This window comes from Ipomoea nil, unplaced genomic scaffold (genome assembly GCF_001879475.1).
Source record: "Ipomoea nil cultivar Tokyo-kokei standard unplaced genomic scaffold, Asagao_1.1 scaffold1074, whole genome shotgun sequence".
Taxonomy (NCBI): domain Eukaryota; kingdom Viridiplantae; phylum Streptophyta; class Magnoliopsida; order Solanales; family Convolvulaceae; genus Ipomoea; species Ipomoea nil.
The window spans coordinates 3,608,864-3,636,346 of NW_017617502.1; the positions used below are offsets into that span (position 1 = coordinate 3,608,864).

Here is a 27,483-nt window from a genome sequence, read left to right on the forward strand (position 1 = left end):
CACCTTTTTGTCTATGCTTGTAAGGAAAATCTACTTTGGAATGTGTACCTAGGACTTCAATTGCTTTGGTAACATTTTGCATAAAGTTCCTGACTTTTAAGGTTTCGAATTGTTCGCTTAGAGAATGTCTCAAACAATTGATCCGAGGTTAACTCTTACCTTTCGAGTTAACTCTTCGTATCATAACTTTTGTAGCCTTTCAGAGATGACTATCGAATAGTCATTCCAACTACTCGAATAAGTTAACTCTTTGAACAGTCATTGCAACCTTCCAGTCTTCTGAGTCTTCTACTCTTTGTAGCTCCTCGTTCTCTTTAACTCCTTGTTTGAGAGCTAAGTTTACTAGTCAAAGTATAACTCTTCTAGTTATAATTCTGACTCCTCAGAACTATTGGAATAGAACATACTTCCTAAGTCTAGAAGAGTAAAACAAATTGGGGACTAAAATTTCTTAAGTTTTTGGTATGTTCCTAACAATAAAGTGCAATGTTGGGGAAGTGGGGGACAAAGTATGGAGAGGGGGAGAGTTTATGGGGTTGGAGTGGAAAAGTTGGAGGAAATGAGATACAAAACATGAAAGGTAAGAAATTCAGGGACTTAAACGCGGGAAGGCTTGAAACTCGGGGGCGAAGGACACAAAGACTATGAAGGGGTTAAAATGAGGGTAGCTGGGTAGGGAACCTTCCCAGGCTGCCTAGCCACAAACCGTAGCAATTAATGGAGGTACTTGTGTCCGCCTCAAAATGATATTGGTCCTAATTTCTTTCTTTCTTTATTTCTTTCTTCTTCTACTTCTTTTGTTTTTTTGTTTTTTTTTTGCCATTATGTCAATTGATTAGGTAAACCATAAACAAACAAAGTTTACCCACCTTTTGTTATACCACATGATAAAACAAAACTCATGAGAACATAACTTTGCAATAAAGTATCAGGTTTCCATTTGATATACTCATCATCCCATAACCTTACCTTGCCCACAATGATTGTTCTATAGCTAGTTTGTACATTACTTACTCCCATCGCCTCCCATCTGCTGCAGCGCTCTGACAGAGGCACCATCAGTCGAGCCAGATTCCTTGCGTCCAACGCCTCCCATCTGCACTCCCGTCGAGGAACCATCCGTCAAAGCCCCCCCGTGATTGATGCCACCAAATGCCGCTTTCAGTCCCTTCCTTTGTTTCGCCTTCTGAGCCCAACCGACGAGCCCAACTTGGATGTGCTCATCAAATATCGATTTCTTGAAATGGGTTCCCATCTTGCATCACACAAATAATGGGAAGGGAAAATTAAGTAAACTTCACCAATCAAAAGTTCAATCTTTGCCAAGGACCGTATGGTCTAGTGGCACCAAGTTGCCCCCTATATGGGAGGTTGTGAGTTCGAGCCTCAGTGGAGGCGGACTATTGACTCTTTGTGCTTCAGTGGGTTGAGAAAGCAGTTATGAACAGATACTGCATTGTAACATAGTACTCAAAAAAAAAAAAAAAAAAAAAAAAGTTCATGTTATAAGTTCACCTGTGTAACTATAGCATAGATAGGCAGTGTGCTATAGCTGCAAAGCACCTGAATAATTACTCTGGAAAAAAATAAAATAAAACAAAGTAAATTTGTTAATGTTGTTTACTTGTTCTTAAGTTCTTGTAAATAAAGAACAGATATTTCCGGTTTGGTGGGTAGAAATGATAAAAAAACGCCACCCAAAGGGGACGCAAATTGCATTGCACTTACCCTATGACGAGCCTAGGGATGATGAATTTAACGTGCCCCATTATGCAGGAATCAAAACCATATTGCACCTAGAAGTGTGATTAAAAGAAGTAACATTATATTGAAGGGCTACAATGAAGAGCATCGCCAGAAATAGGGTGGAAACAATTAGATTGCTTACCAAAATCCAGAAGAAAAACGCTATTTCAAAAGCATTTTGGAAGAGAATGAAGTGTATCAGGAACAGAACAATTTGAGGCCGACCAAACCAAAAGTGCTCATCCGAAGGTTGCACAACCAATTCACCCTCTATGGCAACATGTTTCTCAGCAACCTCATGAGCCAATTGGATGATTACGTGCTCCAACTTCGTGCCAACAGCAAGTAGGAGCTGAAAATTATAAAATGGAAACTATCGTTAGAATCTAAGATTGGGCTAAGGTCACTCAATTTGGCTATACAGTCGGGTGAACACAAAGTGGAGCCTGATACCATGTTAGAATCTAAGATTGGGCTATAATGCACCTGGACCAAAACCCAAAAGACTGAATCCAATCAATTAGCTAGTCTAACCCATGACCTGGTTCTGTGTTAATTTTTTCAATGTGGGACTCTCTTAACAATTATCAACCAAAGAAGAAACACAGAAAGCTTTTGATGTAAATGAAAGTTGGCTAAATTGAAGCATGTACTCCATCTCAACTAAAAGCCTAAGCTGAACACGCAGACCGTAGTCGCTTATACCAAATTGAAGCATGTGCTCCATCTCGACTAAAAGCCTAAGCTGATAGTTGGATTGCACATTAATGGTTATATGCTCAACAGGCTAAACCACCATAACCCCCACACCCCACAAACTCTCCCCTCCGGCGTACACACACACACACACACACACACACAAAAAAAACATAGTATACAGTCACTCACAATGAAAGGGATGAATGCGATCCAAAAATATGTATGCCAACCTGCAAAAATAATGAATAAAATTAATCTTTGGAGGAGCATAGAAGAATGCAACAGTAATTGCAAAGAGAATCAAATAATCTCGGGCTAGAATGGCATACCATTAATATTCAGCAATAAGAAAATAACCACAAATACCCACAAATACCAACTGCAGCATAAAAAACGAAGAAAGAAATTCATTATAATGACCAAAATGCAAAAGAAATTTGCAATAGGGCGAAGGTAGACTATCGAAAGAACAAAACATAATAGAATAACTAGATAAGAAACTTCTATCATTGTCACTTGCCTAATACCAACAACCGTCTTGAAATCATCCTCTAAGGCACGAATCATGTACTTGTGAAAATTGAACTTTGGATTTCCCCTACAATGAGTCTGTGGCAGGGTAAAAAGTTACACGATGCAATGAAGATCATCTAAAGCTAGAGTGTTAAAAAAAAAAAAAAAAAAAAAAAAAAAAAAAAAAAAAAAAAAAAAATCAGTACATGAAGAAAGTTACCATAATGAATCCCAAACGAAGTGCGGTATAATCTGACTTGGTGACAGAACCATAGAACTGCTTAAAGAAAGAGTGCTGAAAAGTTCACCAAAAATAAGGTAAATTAAACTCATACCGATGCTTATAGTAACCCGACAAAAGCAAAGAATTTAACCATGCTGATTAATCCCTCACACTTGCATTCTTCACTACTAACTAGACTCGATGTCAAGCAATAAATAGCTCAAGTGGCTAACACTTTAACTACGCCTCATCTTTGAAACATATTAAATCCCTAGATTGCCGGTTTACCCACAAACAAGTAGCAGAGAATTAACCGTCTTGATAAAATTGTTAATTATCTTCCCAAACACTGGTCAACGAGATTAGTAGGGGAAAGAACAGAAAGCATAGGAGCATACCAACCAACCCAAGATGATTGACCGTTTACCCAGACCCACAAAGCGATTCTTGATGAAATCATGTTGCTGGACATTGGTGACAGCCGGTTTCCCAACTGCAGAGAACAAGCAATGGTGTCCATTACTAGAAGAAAGTTAGAATTTTACAGAAGACTGAAACAATTAATCATAGATGACTAGTTTTATGTACCTAAAAGAAATCGATAACTAGGTTCTTTTCCATTGCCAATGACCTAGTGGTCTAGTGGCACGAAGTGGCCCTCCCAAATGGGAGGTCATGGGTTCAAACCCCAGTGTGGGCGGTATTGACTCTTTGTGCTTCAGTAGGGTGAGAAAGTAGTTATGAACAGATACTACACTGTAACAGAGTCAGTAATACTAAAACAAAAAGAGGTTCTTTTTCATTCGTAAGTAAATGTAGATAACTAGTTTCTCCCTCAGACCCATTTGAAAGGGGTCTACTTTTTGCCCAAATGACCACTTCTCAGTAAATATTACAAAATTCTAATGTTCAAATCAACTTCAAAAGGTAACTACTTTACATTTGACCTGAAAGTTTTAAATGCCCCTGCCTCCTTGACCAGAAAAAGTAGTCAATTCCTTCCTTTAGAACCATACTTGAGTATTAAAACCCTATCTAATATTTTCCCATACTAACACACTTTTTCACTCTTAATATAATTTCATAATGGAATGAATAGAAGGGTAGAAAGGCTACAATATTTCCATATGCAGTAAACTGTACCATTCTCATTCTCATAATTATGCTTGGCAATGGCATCCTCCCAGTGCTTCCATTGGCGTATCTATGCCATGGTTTAACAAATTAAGAGCAGCTAGTTTACAAACAGGATATTGCAGAAAATAATCAAAGGATGAGGAATCCATGACACCACAGTAGTTCTCGAGATTTGAACTGACCTTTGCTCCTCCAAATACAATGGTGAGAAGGGAGAATGTAACATGCACAATTGCAAGGACAAAGATAAAGATGTGCAGGTGATGCAAACCTTCCAGAGATAATAATGGGACCTTATGCTGTAGAAGAAAATTAAATAAAATATATTAGAATCCGGCGTTTTCACATTTAATTTTAATTATTAAACTTTATTGCAAATATTTTTTTTGGGTCAGACCACGAGGTGCCCTGAGCAGGCCCTAACTATAAGAGGCACCTTTAAGCCCGTACCATACTCAGACTAATCCCGGTTCACACCGAGCCGGCCCAATTAAGGGGCAAAGTGTTAACCAGATTGGTTTTTTCATATGAGAGGGGGTTTGAACTCCCGACCTCTCTTAAGGGACGAGAGTGCACGGCCACTCACACCAACCAAACTGGTTTTTATTGCAAATAATACCCTTGGATCAGTACTTTAGTACCTTTGACAAAATATACAGGCAGATAATATTTAGGCACATCTATTCCAAACATTTGTTAGGAACCCCATGGTTGGTCTTTACACCATTCTCATTTACAGAGGGCTGGGGTTGTGCAAGGCTAACAACTAATTTACCAAACATATGTCAGTCATTCTTTCCCGTGTGATAGTTACTCAATTCAAATCATTACATTTAACACTACGGTTAGGATCAAGCGCTTATCACTACACCAGGGCACAACTTTATTTCCTGGTAGACTACCATCACATTTTCGAGAAACAGGGTGCTACCAGCCCTTTACCGGCATCTGCCCAACAATCCCCTAACCACCACCGCCCAACAATTCCCCCTCCCAGCACCTGCCAAAAGCTATAGCCAGTAGCGAAGGTGCAACTGCCATCACATTTTCAAGAGGCAAAGTGCTGGACTTGGCCCATTACCGGCCCAACAATCCCCTAGCCACCAATAGCTAGACTTGGCCTTTCACGGGCCTCCGCCCAACAACTACTAGGTGGGAAACTTTCCCTAAGGCCCTGTTTGGTAAAACATTGGCCTATAGGCCAATTTTGGCTTATTTGACCACTATTAATTGTTTGATTTAGTTAAAATATCAATATAACTGTTTGGTTAATTAGCTTTTTACAACTCCAAAATGCTAAAATTCAAAAAGCTACTCCAAACAACTTTTTCAATTAGCTTTTTGAGAAAAGAAATTATACTAAACAACTATCGGCTAACAGCTAATTACCAAACACTTTTCTACAACAGCTAATGTTATTAACTAGTTATACCCTCTAATTAACACAATCAGCTATCAGCTAACAGCACTTTACCAAACAGAGCCTAAATCATAGTGAACCTAAATATGATAAGAAATCTGTATTGATTTTGAATTAGCTACTTGAAATTGGCTACCTTTTTAGCACAGTAGCCAACGCTATCTCCTCCTGAAAGCAAGCGGCGATGATGGGAATTTGTTTCTGGGGCAGCATGAACTGCTTTATCTGATAATGAACAGGGAAGTAAGTGGCGCATGATATCCTCAGGCACGCAAATCTTGGTTATGCGACTTTGAGACACAGTCAATAGCAAGGATATAAACCCCAACAGCATCAGCTCTGCGCCCACACATTTTTCAGTCAGTTCAATAGCCAAACTTGTGGAAAGTAAACCAAACTTTGTTTTCCTTTTTCTTATGAATAGAAGAATTATACCATAAACAGTAATAATAACAAAATTGAAATAAAAAGTTGATGTGAAATAAAAAGTATGCTTTGAGTCCAAAAGGAAAAAAAAGGGAAGATCTTTGTGACCTTCTTTAATTTTCTGTAGGGCTTCATACAAAGGCTTTTGGTTCTTCTTCTTCAGGTACTGCAAACACAAAATTAAATCAGATGGAAGATCAAGAAAGAGAATAACTTCAAAGGAAAAGTGAAAAGCTGAGACCTTTCCGGTGAAGTGGAGTAGGCGTTCGACGGCGAGAGAAATGGCGACGATGACGGTGCAAACGGCGGCGACCACCCACGTCGGAGTGAACTCCAATGTTGTCTCTTCCTCTCCTCCACCCCCACTCATTGCTCTTTAATCTCCTCCTCCCTACACAAATCCAATTCAAATCCAAACCCAAACCTTCTAACTTAATATAGAGCTACAAAAATCCTTTCTGGCTTGGGTTGGTGAGAAGAACACCAAAAAATCAGAACCAGAAAGAGAGAGAGACAGACTGTCTGTGGGAACTGAAAGAGGTAACTGAAAAAGGACAATGCATTGTAAAGCCATACTATTTTGAATATTAATTAGTTTGGGGAGAGGTTATCCAAGTGGTTAATAAATGCTCCGTATAAAATCTAGAAAAAGAAAATCAAAATTGGAAAAAAAAAATAGCATCACAAATTCACAATAAATCATGTTGTGGCAAATAATTAAATAATAATTATTGCGGATGGTATTTTATATCGTATAATTTTATGAAAATTTATAATAATGGTTTTATATTGAAATTTTAGTGGCACCTTGTGCTCAATTGACACCTTTGTCTCTCTCGAAGGAAAGTCACAAGATTGAACTCCAGTGGTGGAGTATTGACTCATAGTTGAAAAAGTATATTACATCGTAATAGAGTTGATAATACTAAAAAAAAGAAAAAAATCTAGTGACAATTTTGCCATTTTGGTATCATAATAGTTAATTTGCCCATGAATTATATGCGTACTAAATTTTGTCTCTAAATTGTAAAATTTGTGACAAAATTAGAGGTGACAAAAATATAAAGTTTGGTGGTTAAATAATCTTTAAAAGAAATATTAGGGTTATTTTTACAAGGCAAGATTTTTTATGAGACGAATCTTTATTCATGATACGTATTGATTTTTTATAAGTACTATAGTTTTTCTCATAAATAATTTTTCAACCCCTAAATATTATATTTTAATTTAAAATTATTATATTTTTCCTAACAAGTATCAAATCTACTATACTAATAAGAGCCCAAGAGATTTAGGTCTATAATGGATAGAAAAAATGGCGGTCACAGATTTTAATCAAACGAATGGCTCAGATTGATTAAAAGATTGATCAGATTTAAATTTTACACTAAAATTTCCTAAAATACCCACACACCGTTACTAATTCCGTTAAAATTTTAAGAATTGCCGTTAGTTCACCGTTAACTTACTCATTGATTTCAATAAAATAAAAAAAAAAAAAGGTCTTAGGTTCAAACCTCATGCCAATCAAAGTTGGCATAATTAGTACTTTATTTTACTCTTATTAAATTATATTATATAAATAATAATTTAGTAGTTACAACAAAAGATAATACATATGCATTTCTTTAATTTAGAATTATGTGTCCACAATGTCTTTATTAAAAAAAAATAAATTATTCATTATCAATAAATTAAATAAGATAAATAATTTTATTAGTTATATTGTCTTTATTTTTCTTCAATATAAAAATTCTTTATATTCAAATTTATTAATTGATTATATTCGCTACATTGTCCTTACAATGTCTTTATTCAGTGAAAAAAAAATTATTAATTATCAATAAATTAATTAAAAGAAATATTTTCATTAGTTATATTGTCTTTATTTTTCTCAAATGTAAAAATTTTTACATTCAAATTCATAAATTGATTATATTCACTACATCTTCTATTATCTTTTTTGTGCACTATTTTTCTAATTAAATATCAAAGTTATAACATAAAATAATATTATATATTTATTTACCAAGTATTTTATTAATACCATGAAAAAATTAAAAAAAAAAATATAATTAATAAAGCCAACCATATTAACTACTTGAGAGATTTTGTGACAAAGAGAGTATTCAAATCACACAACAAATTGAAGTGAGAACTACCTCGCAATGTCCTTGTTTGACAATCAGCAGTTAGCGGTTAGCGTTAGCGGATTTGACCAGCGAATTTATTTAATTATTAACATTGGGTAGAAAAAATGACCGCCAAATTATTAAATCAAATGAATGGTTCATATTGTTCAGGTTTTTTAATTTTTTTCTTTTAAGATTTTCTAATTTATCCTTAATTATATGATTATCCATTTAACTTTTCCGTTCATTCACCGTTAGTCTAATTCTAATATTAAAGTCTAATATAGAATTATAACTACACCATTAATCTAATTATAATATTAAAGTCTTAATAGAACTTAACCACAAATCCTAATGTCGGAATCTCCTCAAACAATATTACTATATATTTAATATTTTATGCCCTAATTTTTATTTGTTCTCCCTTATGTCCCGTATTTGGTTTCAACCATACCTATACAATTATTTTATTGACAATTATAATCAATATTGACTATATTATCTTGCATTTGTAAACTTAGAATTACCTATTTAACCCGCACGAGCTTAGCTCAATGGTTTAGTAGGTAGTATTTGGGAGAAGAAACCAAGGTTTGAACCTCGGCGGCGGCAATGCGGGAATTATGTCCAAAGTGGGCAGATTCCTTGTGTGTATCAGCATTTGGCCCTGTCTGCTAAACCATTGACTCACCGTGATTTACAACATCCCACAATGCTCTGTCGGGTCAGAGTGTGGGGGGCCCTTGGGGTTGGGGACTCAACCTTTGGGAAGAATTACCTATTTAAATACGCAAATTCAACCTTCAATTATCTATGCATGAACAATTTCAATATAATCTTGCCTTAATATACTTTAAAGTACTTATTTTAAAAAAAGCATTGGGCATTATCCCAATCGCGCAATGCGCGTAAAAAACTAGTTTTTCCTAATAAGTATCAAATTTTCCTTACAAGTACGGAGTGTTAGGAACATTTGTTTTTAAATTTTGATAATACCAAATAATATGAATTTTAGACCCCAATTATTTTATTTTATAGACTTAAAGATTAATTCTGCTCAAACATTCGAACCAACCAATTAGTACCTCGAGTAGTAACGATTCTATCCATCCAAATGTTAACTCGAGAGGACAATATCAACATTAGACTCGAAGAGTAACCCGAGTGGTTAACTCACGAGTGGTCCAAGCTGAAGATCAGAAGACTGAAGATTCGAAGAGTAGAAGTTATCAAGACCAAAAGGTTGCAAATACGAGAGGTAGAAGAGTCTACCTTTCGAAGTGTTGCAAGACCGAATGGTAAAGTCAACCATTCGTAACCGAAATGTTGCAATGGTCAAAGAGTATGAAGGACCTACCTTTTGAAGAGTAGAAGGGACGAGTGGTAGATGAGATAATTGTTCTAATTATTGAATCCCAATAGGATAGGAGTTACAATATGAAAGCAATAACAATTAACGTAATACTATCCTATCTAACAGGGAGACCATATAAAATAAACCTAAGAAATAAGCAGAGACAATAGAGACTGGTCCTGCTTGACCCAGGCTCTGTAAACCGGGTTCGGTGTGGAGACGGCAGTGGTCGCGGCGGAACCGGAATCTGATGGAGCAACGTCGATCATGGGTGGCGGACATGGCGTCTCTCCATCAACAAAGCCAAGGAGCTCTTGACCTCGGAGAAACGGCACCAACTGAGTTCGCCAGAATAAAAAATTCCGGTAGGTGAGCTTTATGGAGACAAAGTGGTGGGTATTCGATAGAGAGGTTTGGGCGACCGGAGGTGCACCATCGCCGGCGGTTACTGTGCGCTCGGACGAATTGGTGGACATGGCGGTCGCTGGAAAAGCTAGGTAGGGGATCAGATAGTTTTGCGGGGAGGAGAAGAGAGAGAAAGTATACCCGGTCTATCTGATACCAGATGAGATAACTGTTCTGATTATTGAATCCCAATAGGATAGGAGTTACAATATGAAAGCAATAACAACTAACGTAATACTATCCTATGTAACAGGGAGACCATATAAAATAAACCTACTACATGACTAGTCAAAGATAATAATAATAATAACTATACTATGGCTAACATGGTAAAGTCAACCATTCATATCCAAGAGGCTCTAAGGTTCGAGGCAAAAACCTAGTTAACTACACGAAAGGGCTGCTCAAGGATTCTCTGAGCTGTACAGTCAAAAACCTTAAAAAGATGAGCGAATGTGTCCAAGGCAAAGTGAGTCCTATGAACATATCCCAAGGCATATATTTCATTTAATGCCCTGAAATTTTGTGCAGAACAAAAAGCATTGTTCAGTGCAAATTGAGTCTTTAACTGCTGGAAAATCTGACACGCTCAGCTACCCTCCGGATTACTCGCTGGTATCTACACGCTAGTCACTAGCCGTTTGAAAGTAGTTTTCCCTCCAACGGAATATTTCAACGTGCCTATAAATACCCTCTTCCAAGACTGAAGAATGTGTTGGTCATTTTAAAATTTATCAAGTTCTCAAAGCGCTTTCAATTTGTTTTAACGACCAGTGTTCAAGTGAAAGAGAGACTAAAGCGAAAAAGAATTACATCCAAATTATAGAGACTTGTGCTGCTCAAGACGTCAAGAGCCAAGTTCTCTAGTTGGAGAAGAAGAAAAACCATTTCTTCAACCTTGTAATCTCTACTCGGTTGCAGTAGAAAGAAGCGGAGTAAACTTGGTCAAGAGTTGAAAAACTTGGTTATGGAGTTCATGGCTGGCTTAGTGTTCAAAGTGTGAATGTCCAGGAAGTTTGTACTGGAGATAGTGCAACCCTTCTTAGGGTTTAAGGAGAAGAGAGGAGTAGGCTGGTTATAGCCGAACCACTATAAAAATCTCTCTCTCACTCCCTTTTAATTATTTATTGCTTATTGCATAACATACAATCAAACCTAAAATTTGATAAGATTAAAATAACGTGCAAAGAAATTCTCAAAGGGTTAACAAAATTTCCGTTGTGCATTATGAACAAGACGATTCACCCCCCCCCCCCCCCTCCCCCAAGACTTGTACCCTAACCCTCACTGGGACCAACACGGAGTAATATATAATCAATTTATCTATGATTAGCATTACATTATCCCTTATTGCTAAGAAGGAAGGAAGCATGGTGGCCCAAAAGAAATGAATAAAATGCTATATTAAAGATGTGTAACTAGGGATGAAAAAAGGCTAGGCGGGGGCGAGCTTTGAAAAATTAGGCCTGAGCCTACTATGAGAACTTAAGGCCTGGGCTAGGCATAAGCCTGTACGTAGGCTTTTTTTTAGGTTCAAGTCTGAGCCTACAAAAGGCCTAGCATGATCTAAAGCCTTTTTTAAGGCCTATAGGACTCTGTTGTAGATTTTAAATAGGTTTGAGTATATTTAAGATAAGCACATTATACGTTTTATAAGGACTACATATTTGTTAAAAAATATTAATTAAACATAATAAATAACAATAATAGACGAATAGTTACTGTATGAAGTCACAACAAGTGTGTAGGTAGTGATACCATTAGACGCCTTAAACCTCAATCAAATTTTTAAAAAAATATAAAACTAAGATAAGAACTCAACATCAATCGTCGGTCAAGCAAATGTCTCACTACATGGCCTCGACTACTGCTAGTATGCAGTATGCAAGGATGAATTTATGAAGATGTTTTGAATGCTACTGACTCCACACATAATCAACAACGCCTCCATTGAGGCTCAATCTCACGACCTCCCATATGAGAGAGATCACTACATGCCATCTGAGCACAAGGTGCTTGGCCATATATTGTGGACTAATTACTACCATATACATTTTTAACCATTTAATTATGTGTAAAGTGGTGTAGTAATTTTAATCCATTACTAATAAATTCTATTAAAATTAACATTGCACTTCATATTCTCAAATTATTGAACGACATATTAGTCATTTCATAGAGGATTTTTTTTTTTTTTTTTCAAATTCCCTTAACTAAATCTTCATATATATACCTGGTAGATATTCCAAATCGGGCACCCAGCCTGAAAAGCGGGAAAGCAGACATGCTTGAGCACGGCATGACACTTAACAAATCAAGGAAAAGGGCTACACCCGTTGTCTCCGCTTAACACGCGAAGCACCCGGGCGACCAGACCAGCGGACGAGTAAGTACCTGGGAGAATGTTGGCTGGCTCAGGGTAAAGCGACCAGGCTCTACGGCTGGTGCATCCCCGACCGGGTTCACTCAGCAGGCTCGGATGGGCGACCAGTCTCGATAGTCTGCGTGTCCCCAACCAGGTCCCTTCTAGGGGCTTGGGTGGGCGACCAGGCTCAAGAGGCGGCGTGTCCCCGACTGGGTTCCCTCTGAAAATTCGAATGGGCGACCAAGCTCAACGGCCGGTGTGTCCTTACCTGAGTGCCACAGTCTCCCTAGCCGGGCTACCTCGTCAGGCAGTCGGCACGTCCCCGGCCGAGTGCGCCAGAGATAGTCAAACGGAGGATTTAGCGTAGATGTTTTTCCTTGCTTAAATAGTTTCCTTTTCCAGCTTTGGCAGCTGTTATAATTAATTATGGTAGATTCCATAGCCGATTTGGCTGTACCTTTTAACCTACTTTCCTTGTAGAAAGCTAGTTTCTCTTGTATACCCCCACGGGGTCATCATGTAAACGGTCAAAACTCTCTTGGAATAATACCACATTATTCTCTCAATTACATCGAGCTCAATCACAAAACCCTAAGTGTTTACGGTAGTGTTGACCCGCCGAACGGCTACCCATAAGCCGTAAAACCAACAAAGTGCTTATAGATTGAAGACTCACTCCAATGTGTCGACATGAAAACAACAAAGTACTTAAATTCGTAATATTTATTTCAACCAGTAATATTTAGTAAATTTGAGAATCAAAACAATTTTGAAGTTTTAGCTACAGTCCAATGGCAAAAAAAAAAAAAAAAAAAAAAAAAAAAGTGTCTTTAAATCTCAACGATTAACTCGATCCTTGGTCATTCTTTCAAACTTTCACCTCTATGACCAATTGAGTTGCCCATGCAGGTATTGTTCTCCAAATATTAACTATACAGATGGATGATTCTTCACCTTGTCAACAAAACATTCCAAATGAGCCAACTGAAGAGTCAGTTGGGCAAAAAAGTCAATTGATGATTGGTAATTAGTACTTAGTAGTGTGTTTAAACTTTGGATTGCTATTTTGTTATATAATGTTTAGACTTTAATTTGGATTTGGACTATGTGAATATGTATTGTTTGGTAGTGTGTTTAGAAAATTATGAAATGTTAAAAATTAGGGTTCTTAAACCGAACTGAATACCGAACCAAATTATAATGTTAAACCGAATGGTATCATTTTTTTTAATACCGAAACTGAAACTGAAACTAAAAATTAAAAAAAAAAAAAAAAAAAAAAAAAAAAAAAAAAAAAAAAGTCGAACTGAATCCCGAAATGTCCACCCCTAGTAGATACTATAATTGTATATACACAAAACACAAATGTATGAGTTTTTCACCAAATTTTAAAGCTTTCTTTGGATATTATTGTCACAAAGTATAAAGTTTTGATTTTTTAACCTACAAATGACAAAGTCCATCGTCTCAATGACCCCCGCACCCAACCCGACAATATTGGAATTTACCAATAAGCCATTTAGTTTTTTTTTTTTTTAAGGATGAAAAAGATTCTTTAAAAAAAAAAAAAACTGTTAATACTTTTCTTTTTATGGATAAAAAAGACACTAGCATTATAGAAGGGCAATATGGATGTTTGTGTTTTATATCACATTTTGCTTTTGATATGGCCAAACAGTTATTTTTAAGAAAACCACAAAAGTGCAACAATAATATCATGTAATAAATTATACTAATAATTGGTATATAGAGTATTAATTTAGGTGGCATGTTTCCGCCATTCCGTGTGCTATGATAATTTAAAGCTGTAACGCATTTCTTGTGCGGTTACGCGGATGTACGTTATTTGTAACTCTACCATTTCAAACTTTTGACTTCTTTAATTTTTATACATTTTCAAATTATTCAACCTTGGAATATATTCACGTGCAAAAGTAAGAACTATCAAGAATAATTTTCTTAAAAGTCGGTTTAGAAGCATTTTATTAAGATAAAAAAGTCTTGCTTTTAATAAAATATTTAATAAAATAAAAGGGAAAAAAGTAAAAGTAATTCTTTTAAGTAAGGTGAATAACCCAATTAAGTCTCTAATATTTATTTTTTTAATTTTGTAAAAAGATTAATATTAATAACTCTTATGATTCATGTAAGAACAAGAAACCAAAACATTAACCAAATCAACGATATCTGGTTGAATAAAAGTTGTAATAAGACTCAATTATATTTTTATTCTGTTGATTAAAAGAGGTTACATGAATTTATTTTAATTAAAAGATGCAATCAAGTCTGTACTATTTATTTTTTAACAATTTTTAAAAAGATTAAGGAATAAGGTTCAAATTGGCCACTAAACGTAACCTGAAAATGCAATTAGGCCATTGAACGAAAAAAAAGTGCAATTAGACCACTGAACACTCAAAAAACATGCAATTTCACCTGATAGCAGGTTACCATCAATTTTAGCAGGTTACCTGCTTATGTGGCAGCTGAGTTGACATTTTTAATAATTTTTAAATAAATTTTTGTAATAATAAATTTTTAAAAAATTGAAAAAAAAATTAAATTTATGGTCTTGCATCTGTACGTGGCAGCTTAGGTCGATTTTTTTTAAAAAAAAAATTTAATTCTTTTTTCAATTTATTATTAAAATTTATTAAAAAGTATTTAAAATGATTAAAAATGGCAATTCAGCTGCCACGTAAGTAGGTAACCTGTTAAAATTGATGGTAACCTGCTATTAGGTGAAATTGCACGTTTTTGAGTGTTCAGTGGCCTAATTGCATTTTTTTTTTCGTTCAGTGGCCTAATTGCATTTCTAGGTTACGTTCAATGACCAATTTGAACCTTATTCCAAAAGATTAACAATTTTTGCTGTCCACACTGTTGCTCGGGAAGCCGTTTTTGTGTCAGTTTGCGAGGAGTGGTTTGACGATCTTCCTCATTATCTTGTTGATTGTCTTCTTTCTGATTTAATGAAAAAATTAATATTAATAACTTTAGGATTCATGTAAGAATAAGAAGTCAACATGTTAACCAGAGTTAATTTCCAAAATGTCCTCCGACTATAGCCTTTTTTCTCAAATTGATTCCTTAACTTTTAATTGTACCCAAAGTGGTTCTTCGACTATTGAATTTTAAGTCAAAATGATACCCTATTAGGTTTGATTTTAAGTAGGTGTTAAATTGGAGAATAAAACAGACATTTTATATGTTTTGTTGTTTAACTTATTCATCGGCAGTTAATTTCCTTACTTTAACTTTTTTTTTTTTAAGTTTACAAACTCTTGATTACTTAAAGTCCTAAACCAATAAACCATATTCCCTAATTAGCTAAACTAGTAATTTCCCCTAATTAACTAATTAAACCAGTAAATTATTCGTTTTTCCCCTAATTAACTAAACATTTGATTCTCTCCAAATTTGCTAAACACTCCGCGACGAAGAATTCTCCAAATTTGCTAAACAGTTCGTCGCGGAGTGTTTCGCAAATTTGGGGAGAATCAAATGTTTAGTTAATTATGGGAAAAGCAAATGGTTTACTGGTTTAATTAGTTAATTAGGGGAAATCACTAGTTTAGTTAATTAGGGAATCTGATGGTTTATTGGTTTAGGTAATTAGGGATTTGTAAATTTAAAAAAATTAGAAAAGTTAAGTAGGGAAATTAACTGCGATGAATAGGCTAAACAACAAAACATCTAAAATGTCCGTTTTACCCTTCAATTTAACACCTACTTAACACCAAATCTAACGGGAGATCATTTTGAGTTAAAATTCAATAGTCGGAGAACCACTTTAAGTGCAATTAACAGGGCGTTTGGTTGGAGGGGGGGAATTATGTGGGAAAGGAATTGTAATTCCATGGGAGTTGAATTACTGGGAATAAAGTGGGAATTTAAATTCCAGTGTTTGGTTGACAGGAATATAATTACTGGGAATTTCAATTCCAATGTTTGGTATACATGGGAATTGAAAGGGAATAAGTAGTATAAAGTCAAAAATGTCCGTTATTGTTGTTAGACATTAATTTTAGGTTTAAAAAGGAAGGAGTAATTTTGACTCATCACTATCTTTTTTTCCCAGGAATTAAAATACTAGGGGGGACATGGGATTTTAATTCCATGAAAATGGGGGAATTGCAATTCCATGGAATTGCAATTCCCTCCAACCAAACTACGGAATTTAATGGCCTTTGGAATTAGGTGGAAATTAAGTGGAAAGGAAATTTAAAATCCCTCCAACCAAACGCCCTGTAAAAGTCAAATAACCAATTTGAGAAAAGGTCATAGTCAGATGACATTTTGGAAATTAACTCTGTTAACCAAATAAGCGATAATTAGTTGAATATAGGTTGCAATAAGCCAATAAGACTCAAGTACACTTTTGTTTTGTTGATTGAAGGATGTTAGATGATTTTTTTTTTTTTTAAGACTTAACTAGTATTTTCACCCGTGCGATGCACGGAATGGAATTGTTGTAATATATTAAGAATATTTAAATCGATATATAATTATTTAAGAGTTAATTTCACCAGAGGTCGTTTATCTTTCCTGACAATTCCAAATTTAATCATAGACTATAGTTATTAATTATTACGATTTATTCTATGTTACAACTCTTACGTTAATATTCTTACTATTATTATTAATACTTAATTACTTTTAGATATTATTATTACCACTTATATTATTATTATTATTATATTATTATTATTATTAGTTTCTTTTCAAGTACTGTTAGTATATAATGGTCGTGAGGCACAATAATAATATAACCATAATTAAATATTCTTGTATTGTATTCCGGAGTTAATGTCATTTTTGGTCCTAGACTTATTGAAGCATTGACACTTTTCATCCTCCATAATAAAAATTGCCACTTAGTAGACACTGTTATTGGTCGTTGGACAGTTTTGACCCTTCGTCAATGAAGCTGTTTGTTGACCGTGAATTAGATGGGCTTTTCTGTCTTTTTATGTCTTATTCTTCTAATCTTGTTTAGACCAGCGCTGCTGTGACTCCTGTGAGGCGAGATGGCGAGACTTGGCGGCTAAGTAGTAACCGTCGGTAGTGAGTAGCAGCGAGGTTCTTCTCCGACGAGTTGTGGGTACGGCGGCGAGCATACGAGGCAGTAACTCCTTCTGTCGATGGACCAGTAAGGCAGATCTGGCGGTGCAGCAATAGATCCGGCGAGGTTGGGGCCTTCACCGGTGGTTTTTGGTTCCGCCGAAGCAGAGAGGGCAGCAGGTCGGCGAACCCTCCTATGGTAAATAGCAGTTGTAGTTGTAGATGGCGTGATGTAGAATTTGCACCTGTAAGTCCTCCCTTCCATATTGACCACAAATATCCTTCCCATCTCTCTCTCTCTCTCTCTGACCACAACTACTTGGTGCACAACCTCAAAAACTCTGTTATTCTACCTGAAATTCATTGAAGTTTCAAGCTGAAAATGTGGAATCCGCCGCTCCCCAAAAATCGCATTATCTGAGGTGTTGGAATGACCGGTGTTGACTTCCTGGCTGCTGTAGCTTCATTCCCCAACCCGGATGATAAAATTCGGAGCACCAGCTTTGAGGTTCAAGGAGGTGGTAACACTGACAATGCTTTGATAAAACCCGGATGATAAAATTCGTCTTGGTCTTAATCCAAGGATCATATCTAAGGTTGCTGATGACTCGCATGGCGAAAGAATACTTGATGAGCTTGAAAGGGATGGTGTTGATACATCTTTTATGGTGGTGTCCAAAGGAGGAAACTCACCATTCACATATGTCATTGTTGACAACAACAAAAAAAAAAAAAACAAAAAAACAAAAAAAAAAAAAAAACAAAAAAAAAAAAAAAAACTCGCACGTGCATTTTCACTCCAGGATATCCACCCATGATATCTGAGGGTCTACATACCCAAATCAAAATTGTCTTCAGCGCTTGGAGTAAATATTGTCTACTTAGATGGAAGGCTGCATGAGACTGCTTTGATTGTAGTGCAGGAGGCAAAGAGTAGGGGCATACCTATTATAGTTGATGCAGAAAGGTTAAGTGAGGGGTTGGGTGATATTCCTGACTTTGCTAGTTATGTTGTATGCTCGACAAAATTTCCACAGGCATGGACTAACACCTTTTCTATTCCAACTGCACTTGTTTCTATTATCTTGAGATTGATGTCAAATGTAAAATTCGTGATTGTTAGTTGGGTGAAGATGGTTCCTTAATGTTAGAAAGAACTGAAGCGGATAACCTCAATTTGAAGAAATGGATGTAGCAGTGATCAATGGATGGAGAAATACAAGGATTAGAACATAAAAAGACAGAAAAACCCTTCTAATTCACGGTCAACAATTGGCGTCATTGACGGAGGATCAACACTGTCCAACGATCAATAACAGTGGCTACTAAGTGGCAATTTTTATTATGGGGATGAAAAGTGCCAATGCCCCAATAAGTCTAGGACCAAAAATGGCATTAACTCTTGTATTCCGTGAGTCACAATAATAATATAACAATAATTAAATATTGTTCAATTCTATATTCTTCTAGGATTTCTATTACAATCATTAATTATTCCCAAATTTACCATAATTAAATAATTTGACCAATTATAAAGAAAGATTATTAAATAATGCACGGGACAATTGTTTAAATAAAAATTTTAAAAATTCATAAATAAAGCATAAGGTTCTCATAGTTTTTTCTTAGAAACTCTTTAATCAAGTATTTTTTTTTAGAAATTCGTGGGCCAAACCGCCTACGGCAGTTTGCGGTGGATAGATCTCGAAAAAATACGCGATTTCAAAAAAACATTTATCTAAAACGGACAACGGAGTCAAAAGTTATGCCTTGTTGAACTTTTGACACTTTACAACTTAGTGTCAAAAGTCAAAAGTTATTAGGAGGAGAGATTTTTTAGGAATTGGGCGGGAAGTTAAAATTTCAGGATTTTGTTTTTATATATAGTATAGATTGTATTACAGTATTTTATAATAATATGAGAATAGAATTTTAGCGCAGAATTATTGTACGAATGAGAATGTAGAAATCAATATATTTTATTAGGAGGAGAGATTTTTTAGGAATTGGGCGGGAAGTTAAAATTTTAGGATTTTGTTTTTATATATAGTATAGATATAGATTGTATTACAGTATTTTATAATAATATGAGAATAGAATTTTAACGCAGAATTATTGTACGAATGAGAAAGTAGAAATCAATATATTTTATTAGGAGGAGAGATTTTTTAGGAATTGGGCGGGAAGTTAAAATTTCAGAATTTTGTTTTTATTTATAGTATAGATATAGATTGTATTACAGTATTTTATAATAATATGAGAATATAATTTTAATGCAAAATTATTGTACGAATGAGAAAGTAGAAATCAATATATTTTATTAGAAGGAGAGATTTCTTAGGAATTGGGCGGAAAATAAAAATTTCAAGATTTTGTTTTTATATATAGTATAGATTGTATTACAGTATTTTATAATAATATGAGAATAGAATTTTAACGCAGAATTATTGTACGAATGAGAAAGTAGAAATCAATATATTTTATTAGGAGGAGAGTTTTTAGGAATTGGGCGTGAAGTTAAAATTTCAGGATTTTGTTTTTATATATAGTATAGATTGTATTACAGTATTTTATAATAATATGAGAATAGAATTTTAACGCAGAATTATTGTACGAAAGGGAAAGTAGAAATCAATATATTTTATTAGGAGGAGAGATTTTTTAGGAATTGGGCGGGAAGTTAAAATTTCAGAATTTTGTTTTTATATATAGTATAGATATAGATTGTATTACAGTATTTTATAATAATATGAGAATAGAATTTTAACGCAGAATTATTGTACGAATGAGAAAGTAGAAATCAATATATTTTATTAGGAGGAGAGATTTTTTAGGAATTGGGCGGGAAGTTAAAATTTCAGGATTTTGTTTTTATATATAGTATAGATTGTATTACAATATTTTATAATAATATGAGAATAGAATTTTAGCGCAGAATTATTGTACGAAAGGGAAAGTAGAAATCAATATATTTTATTAGGAGGAGAGATTTTTAAGGAATTGGGCGGGACGTTAAAATTTCAGAATTTTGTTTTTATATATAGTATAGATATAGATTGTATTACAGTATTTTATAAAAATATGAGAATAGAATTTTAACGCAGAATTACTGTACGAATGAGAAAGTAGAAATCAATATATTTTATTAGGAGGAGAGATTTTTTAGGAATTGGGCGGGAAGTTAAAATTTCAGGATTTTGTTTTTATATATAGTATAGATTGTATTACAGTATTTTATAATAATATGAGAATAGAATTTTAGCGCAGAACTATTGTACGAATGAGAAAGTAGAAATCAATATATTTTATTAGGAAGAGAGATTTTTTAGGAATTGGGCGGGAAGTTAAAATTTCAGGATTTTGTTTTTATATATAGTATAGATTGTATTACAGTACTAGTTTTTTACGCGCTTTGCGCGAATGGGATAATGCCCAATGATTATTTTTAAATAAGTATTTCAAAGTATATCAATACAATATTATATCGGAGATGTTCATGCATATGTAAATAAATATTGAATTTGTTTATTTAAATCGGTAATTCAAAATATATAAATGCAAGATAATATTTATTGAATTTTCTAATCGATATTTGGTAGTGGTAGTTTTTCACTACATGTTTCATGCATTTTGAGATGTGTGTCGTAGGTTATCATGTGAAAGTATTGAACAAAATATTAATATTTATTATATTTGTATAAAATACTTGGTAAATAAATATATATAATGTATTTTGTATTATAACTTTGATATTAATTACAATATAATGTAAAAAGAAGACAATGGACAATGCAGTGAATATAATAAATTAATAAATTTGAAGGTAATGAATCTTTGAATTGTAAAAAATAAAGATAATATAACTAATGAAATTATATCTATTTTTAAATTTTTTATAATGAATAATTTTTTTTAAAATAAAGGCATTATAGACATCTAATTCTAAATTAATTAAATGCATATGTATTATTTTTTGTTGTAGCTACTACTTTATTTAGTTTAAGAGCAATAAAGTGGGCAAATTATGCTATGGAACCGTGTCCACCTTGCAAGGTGGACATGCATATCGGAGATGTTCATGCATATGTAAATAAATATTAAATTTGTTTATTTAAATATGTAATTCAAAATATATAAATGCAAGATAATATTTATTGAATTTTCTAATAGATATTTGGTAGTGGTAGTTTTCCACTACATGTTTCATGCATTGTGAGATGTGTGTGTAGGTTATCATGTGAAAGTATTGAACAAAATATTAATATTTATTATATTTGTATAAAATACTTAATTGGTAAATAAATATATATAATGTATTTTGTATTATAACTTTGATATTTAATTACAAGATAATGTAAAAAGAAGACAATGGACAATGCAGTGAATATAATAAATTGATAAATTTGAAGGTAATGAATCTTTGAATTGTAGAAAATAAAGATAATATAACTAATGAAATTATATCTATTTTTAAATTTTTTATAATGAATAATTTTTTTTAAATAAATGCATTATAGACATCTAATTCTAAATTAAATATGTATTACTTTTTGTTGTAGCTACTACTTTATTTAGTTTAATAAGAGTAATAAAGTGGCGTATACACTTTTCATCAACAATAATGCAATCATTGATTTTTTTTTTTAAAAAAAAATACATACAAAAAATATTAATGCAAAAGTATAATTGAAATATTAATTTTTTTTTGTGATCTAAATAATCAAAAGAATATTAAGCTTTTTAATGATCAAATGATTTTTAAATTTCTTGATTTATAATCTTTGATGCTTAACTTTGAATGTTATGTATTTAGTCATACTAATTATTTGAACAAAGTTTATGTTAAATTTTATATTATATATATTTTATATTTTAAATATATTTTAACATATTCGTAGTATATATGTTTAACAATTATGCCAACTCTAATTGGGATGTGGTTCGAAACTAAGACTTTTCTTATAGAAATTAATGTATAAGTTAAAATAATAAATACTTAACGGAATATTCCGTTACTAAAGTTTATACTAACGGAATTTGGGTTATTTAAGGGAAGAAAATAATATAATAGAGGGTAAATAAGGAAAATCAATAAAAAATACTAAAATAAAAATAATATGAACCATTCATTTTAAGAAACAATAGTATGATATGAACCATTCATTTTAAGAAACAATAGGACCGACATTTTTTTTGTTCCAGTTAAGAACCTAACATTATTGACTCTTATTAAAATTGTAGATTTTATAATAATATGAGAATAGAATTTTAACGAAGAATTATTGTACGAATGGGAAAGTAGAAATCAATATATTTTATTAGGAGGAGAAATTTTTTAGGAATTGGGCGGGAAGTTAAAATTTCAAGATTTTGTTTTTATATATAGTATAGATTGTATTACAGTATTTTATAATAATATGAGAATAGAATTTTAACGCAGAATTATTGTACGAATGGGAAAGTAGAAATCAATATATTTTATTAGGGGGAGAGATTTTTTAGGAATTGGGCGGGAAGTTAAAATTTCAGGATTTTGTTTTTATATATAGTATAGAAGTATAGATTGTATTACAGTATTTTATAATAATATGAGAATAGAATTTTAGCGCAGAATTATTGTACGAATGGGAATGTAGAAATCAATATATTTTATTAGGAGGAGAGATTTTTAAGGAATTGGGCGGGAAGTTAAAATTTCAGGATTTTGTTTTTATATATAGTATAAATATAGATTGTATTACAGTATTTTATAATAATATGAGAATAGAATTTTAACGCAGAATTATTGTACGAATGAGAAAGTAGAAATCAATATATTTTATTAGGAGGAGAGATTTTTTAGGAATTGGGCGGGAAGTTAAAATTTCAGGATTTTGTTTTTATATATAGTATAGATTGTATTACAGTATTTTATAATAATATGAGAATAGAATTTTAGCGCAGAATTATTGTACGAATGGGAAAGTAGAAATCAATATATTTTATTAGGAGGAGAGATTTTTTAGGAATTGGGCGGTAAGTTAAAATTTCAGAATTTTGTTTTTATTTATAGTATAGATATAGATTGTATTACAGTATTTTATAATAATATGAGAATATAATTTTAATGCAAAATTATTTAAGAACGAGAAAGTAGAAATCAATATATTTTATTAGGAGGAGAGATTTCTTAGGAATTGGTCTGAAAGTTAAAATTTCAGGACTTTGTTTTTATATATAGTATAGATTGTATTACAATATTTTATAATTATATGAGGATAGAATTTTAACGCATATTGTACGAATGGGAAAGTAGAAATCAATATATTTTATTAGGAGGAGAGATTTTTTAGGAATTGGGCGGGAAGTTAAAATTTCAGGATTTTGTTTTTATATATAGTATAGATTGTAGTATTCACTCAATTTAGATGACTTATTTGAGCAGTGATAATTTAAAAATTGTAAATGTTTATAAAAGATATCTCGATTAATATTTAATTTTAAATTTTTTGTATACATATTTAATTTTAATTTTATTTTTAATGAGTTAATAAGTATTGGTTTATATAGTATTTATATTATGGCACGTAACAAATTTTTAAATTAGGTGGCAGCAATCTTTATATCATGGACCAGGGTTCACAGTGCACTATGAATTCTAGTGCATATGTATGTGTCTTATGTTGTGAGTTTTTATATTTTGTGTTATGAAATTATGTACTTTAAGAGTACAAATTCTGTACCAGAAAGGCTGAAAAAAATTAATAATTGTGCCTTAGTTATGAATTTGTCTTGTGTTTGTGAAATCCAGTGTTTATGAACACAAATTATGTTTCTAAATCAGATTTTTTTAAAAATAAAAATATAAATATAACATGTATATGTGTTTTATGTTGTGATTTTTTGTATCTTGTATTATAAAATTTTGTCATTTATGAGTATAAATTTAGTGCCTTATCTTTTTTTTTTTTTTTTTTTTCTATATAATACTATGTAGACCCTGATCGGTGATATAAATTTACAGGTGGCAGCTTGCCAACATTTCTTTTAATGGACTTCCAAAGAAAATGTCAATGTCAACAGACATATATATATATATATATATATATATATATATATATATATATATGGTCAGAATTTTGCATTTTATTTTGTTGGTTCATTAAATGGAACACTAATTGCGGTGATAGGTGGACCACTGGACCCAAACTTCTGGTGGCCGTTCATACGATTTATGGTACGATTATGATGGTTATATATGGACTACCGACTATGGTAGCATAATAATGGCAAATTATCATTTGAACCATAGTATTTTTAATATTAAATGTAACTTTAATACTCAAATAATGTACTTTTTCTAAATATAATATATATTTTTAATATATTAAAAGTACATTATTTATATATTGAATATGTATTATTTGATAGTATACGAAATAATATACTTTTAATATTCAAATAATATATTTTATGTACATAAATAATGTATTTTTTTGTATTTATGAGCCACATAATAATGTTTCCATAATAATCATGACAGGACTAGAAAAACAAAAACAAAAAATTTCCACAAATTTTCTTATTTAATAATATAATGATGAATTGAAGTTTGAAAATAGTGGAAGCTGGAATAAATCCAACGACAAATGCACATGACAAATAATGCATGTGACCCACACCAGGTTTCAGTTTAAGTCTCATTCGTATTAATCGTGTACGAAGTACAGAGTATTTTAATTATTTGTATAAAACGTTTTTTTTTTTTTTTCTTTTTGTTATCATCACTCATTGAATTGAAGATTGGTATTAAAATTATCCAAGATTCACTTAAGTATTACACTAGTCATGTAAATTAAATAGAAGAAAATTATATTTTACTTTTATTTTTTGAGTTATTATTAACTTAGATAATATATGATAATAAAACGATTTTTTTTGTTGCATAAAAAAAGTAAAAGAAAAATTATAAACAGAAACAATTTAATTAAATTATCATTAAATAGTCTTTTAATGTTTGAGTTAATAGATAATAACAGTCAAATAAGCTCTCACACTTGTGTATCCAAACAGTAGAAAATTTGAAAAATGACTGGATTTCTAAACGGATCCTAGATGTATGTAAATAATCTAGACAATGATCTATAAATGCATATGGTGTACCCTAATCCATGATATATATAAATTGCGCTAAACTATTAAAAAAACTTCAATTTACTTTTCAGCAAAATATATTATGGACATGAACTCATGTTCATAAAAATAATAACGGGTAGGTTGTTAATAAAATGCATATTTCAAAAAGACTTACGAAGATATATTTTTACCCATATATGTTGTTAAAGTTTTATGGAACAAAGCATTTGTTCAATATTTAGCACAGTCCTTGTATTAAGTTTTTAAAAGTCTGAACTTGAAACTGTAACAACAACGATCTAGTTCTTATCTCAACTCTTGAAGACTGAAGAATAAACTAGCTGGATAGATTGTTCGAAGAGTTGTTCAAGACGGTTGCAGTAGTTGAGAACTTTATGGGATTCATCTATTTAAAGACTATCTCGTCTCCCCTGATGATTGATTTAGAAATTTCTAAGAGATAGACTACTATTCATCAAGAATTCATACAGAGCTAAACGGATGCCTTGATTACTTCATTGAGTTAAGAAGAAATCAACATCAAGTCAATATCTCACACTTCACATTGATTATGGGTTGTATATCCCAATAGAATTGATAGGAGTCATTCAAGCTGCAATTGAGGGGGGAGCCTCAATTAGGAAGATCGGGAGATTGCAAGCCGATTCTTCATAGAAGGAGCTATTCAACTTAGTTAAGTCTTTAGTGTTACTCTATTGAGTCCTTTGTGTTCATCTTATTGATTCGGTGAATCGCTTTCTTGAAGTTAATGGAGAATTGGACAGTCTTTTCCATGGGATGCCGCCCAGATGTAGGAGCATGCGTACTTTGAGCTGGGTTACCAAATCTTGTGTCTTCTTTACTGCTTCTATTTGGCAGCCCCAGGTGCGGTTGTGTGGTTAAATTTGAGTCATTGATCTTGCTTAAATCAACGTCCAAGATTACCCAAAAAAAAAAAAAAATGCGGTGGCAATTTGGTAATGTTTGCATCTAGGTAAATTTAAGGTGCTCGGGTTTGGGCTTAATGTGCGTGAGTTTTGTGCTTAATGTGCGTGTGGTTTATGCTTAAGGTGCATGTGGTTTGTGCTTAAGGTGCGTGGGTTGTGTGCTTAATGTGGATAGTTATTGAAACTTAAGGTGCGTTAGGTTTGTGCTTAAGGTGCTTGGGGTTAGTGCTTAAGGTGCGTGGAGTTAGTGCTTAATGTGAGTAGTTGTTGAAACTTAAGGTGTGCGAGTTTTGTGCTTAATGTGCGTGAGTTTTGGGCTTAATGTGCGTGATTCGTATGCTTAAGGTGCTTCAGTGTTATAAACTAAGATCCGCGAAGTTAATACTTAATGTGCGCTATTTTAATGCTTAAGGTGTGTTCAACCACACAACCGCACAAGAAGTTATTACCGCACCTGAACCCTTTCCTAATCATTATAGTATCTCAAATATAATCTAGATTATTATTAGATTGGGAGAGGAGAAGAAGATTATTATTAGACGCTAATTAACTTTCAAAAACATAATTACTACGAGTATTATATAACATATAAAATAAATTTAAAAATATTTTAGAAAAAAAAATTTCCAAGGCACCATTAAGTAAAACTCTAGTTTAATTTACAAATCAAAATCTTCAACTCTTGTTTCCTAAGATTATTTTTCGCTGACTTTTTTTTTTTTTTTAAACATCAAAGGACAAGTGGAAACTAGGTTACCGATTACCGAATACTATATTGAATTTGCTATCTTTCGTGTATAAAATTGTAAGACTAATTGAAATTAAGAAACTATCAAATCATCCTCTCTTCTTTTAATTTTTTTTTTTTTTTTCATATTGTCTGATCATTATTTAAAAAAAAAAAAAAAAAAAAAAAAAAAAAGAGAGAAGTGTCAAA

The 27,483-nt window shown here is 32.7% G+C and overlaps 1 protein-coding gene across 1 annotated transcript; it reads right to left on the minus strand.

The window, feature by feature from the left end:
- Positions 1 to 885: 885 nt before the first annotated feature.
- On the minus strand, positions 886 to 6,741 carry LOC109182771 (MLO-like protein 1). The gene is made up of 14 exons (XM_019332958.1): positions 6,406 to 6,741; positions 6,273 to 6,330; positions 5,875 to 6,077; positions 4,501 to 4,617; positions 4,325 to 4,385; positions 3,580 to 3,674; positions 3,179 to 3,253; positions 2,966 to 3,054; positions 2,775 to 2,824; positions 2,635 to 2,675; positions 1,889 to 2,098; positions 1,729 to 1,796; positions 1,516 to 1,576; positions 886 to 1,255 (listed from the first exon to the last, which is right to left on the minus strand). The coding sequence occupies exons 1-14, from the start codon at positions 6,532 to 6,534 to the stop codon at positions 1,007 to 1,009; spliced, it is 1,506 nt and encodes a 501-aa protein (XP_019188503.1). The 5' UTR covers positions 6,535 to 6,741; the 3' UTR covers positions 886 to 1,006.
- Between the last annotated feature and the right edge of the window lie 20,742 nt (positions 6,742 to 27,483).

What these genes read in the sequence shown, in the direction of transcription:
- LOC109182771 (XM_019332958.1), bottom strand. Translation starts at nt 6,534, where the DNA reads ATGAGTGGGGGTGGAGGAGAGGAAGAGACAACATTGGAGTTCACTCCG. An exon ending in CTTATTGCTGAATATTAATG is followed by an intron (nt 2,676 to 2,774) that starts GTATGCCATTCT and finishes TTATTTTTGCAG; the next exon opens with GTTGGCATACATATTTTTGG. An exon ending in CGTTTTTCTTCTGGATTTTG is followed by an intron (nt 1,797 to 1,888) that starts GTAAGCAATCTA and finishes TCACACTTCTAG; the next exon opens with GTGCAATATGGTTTTGATTC.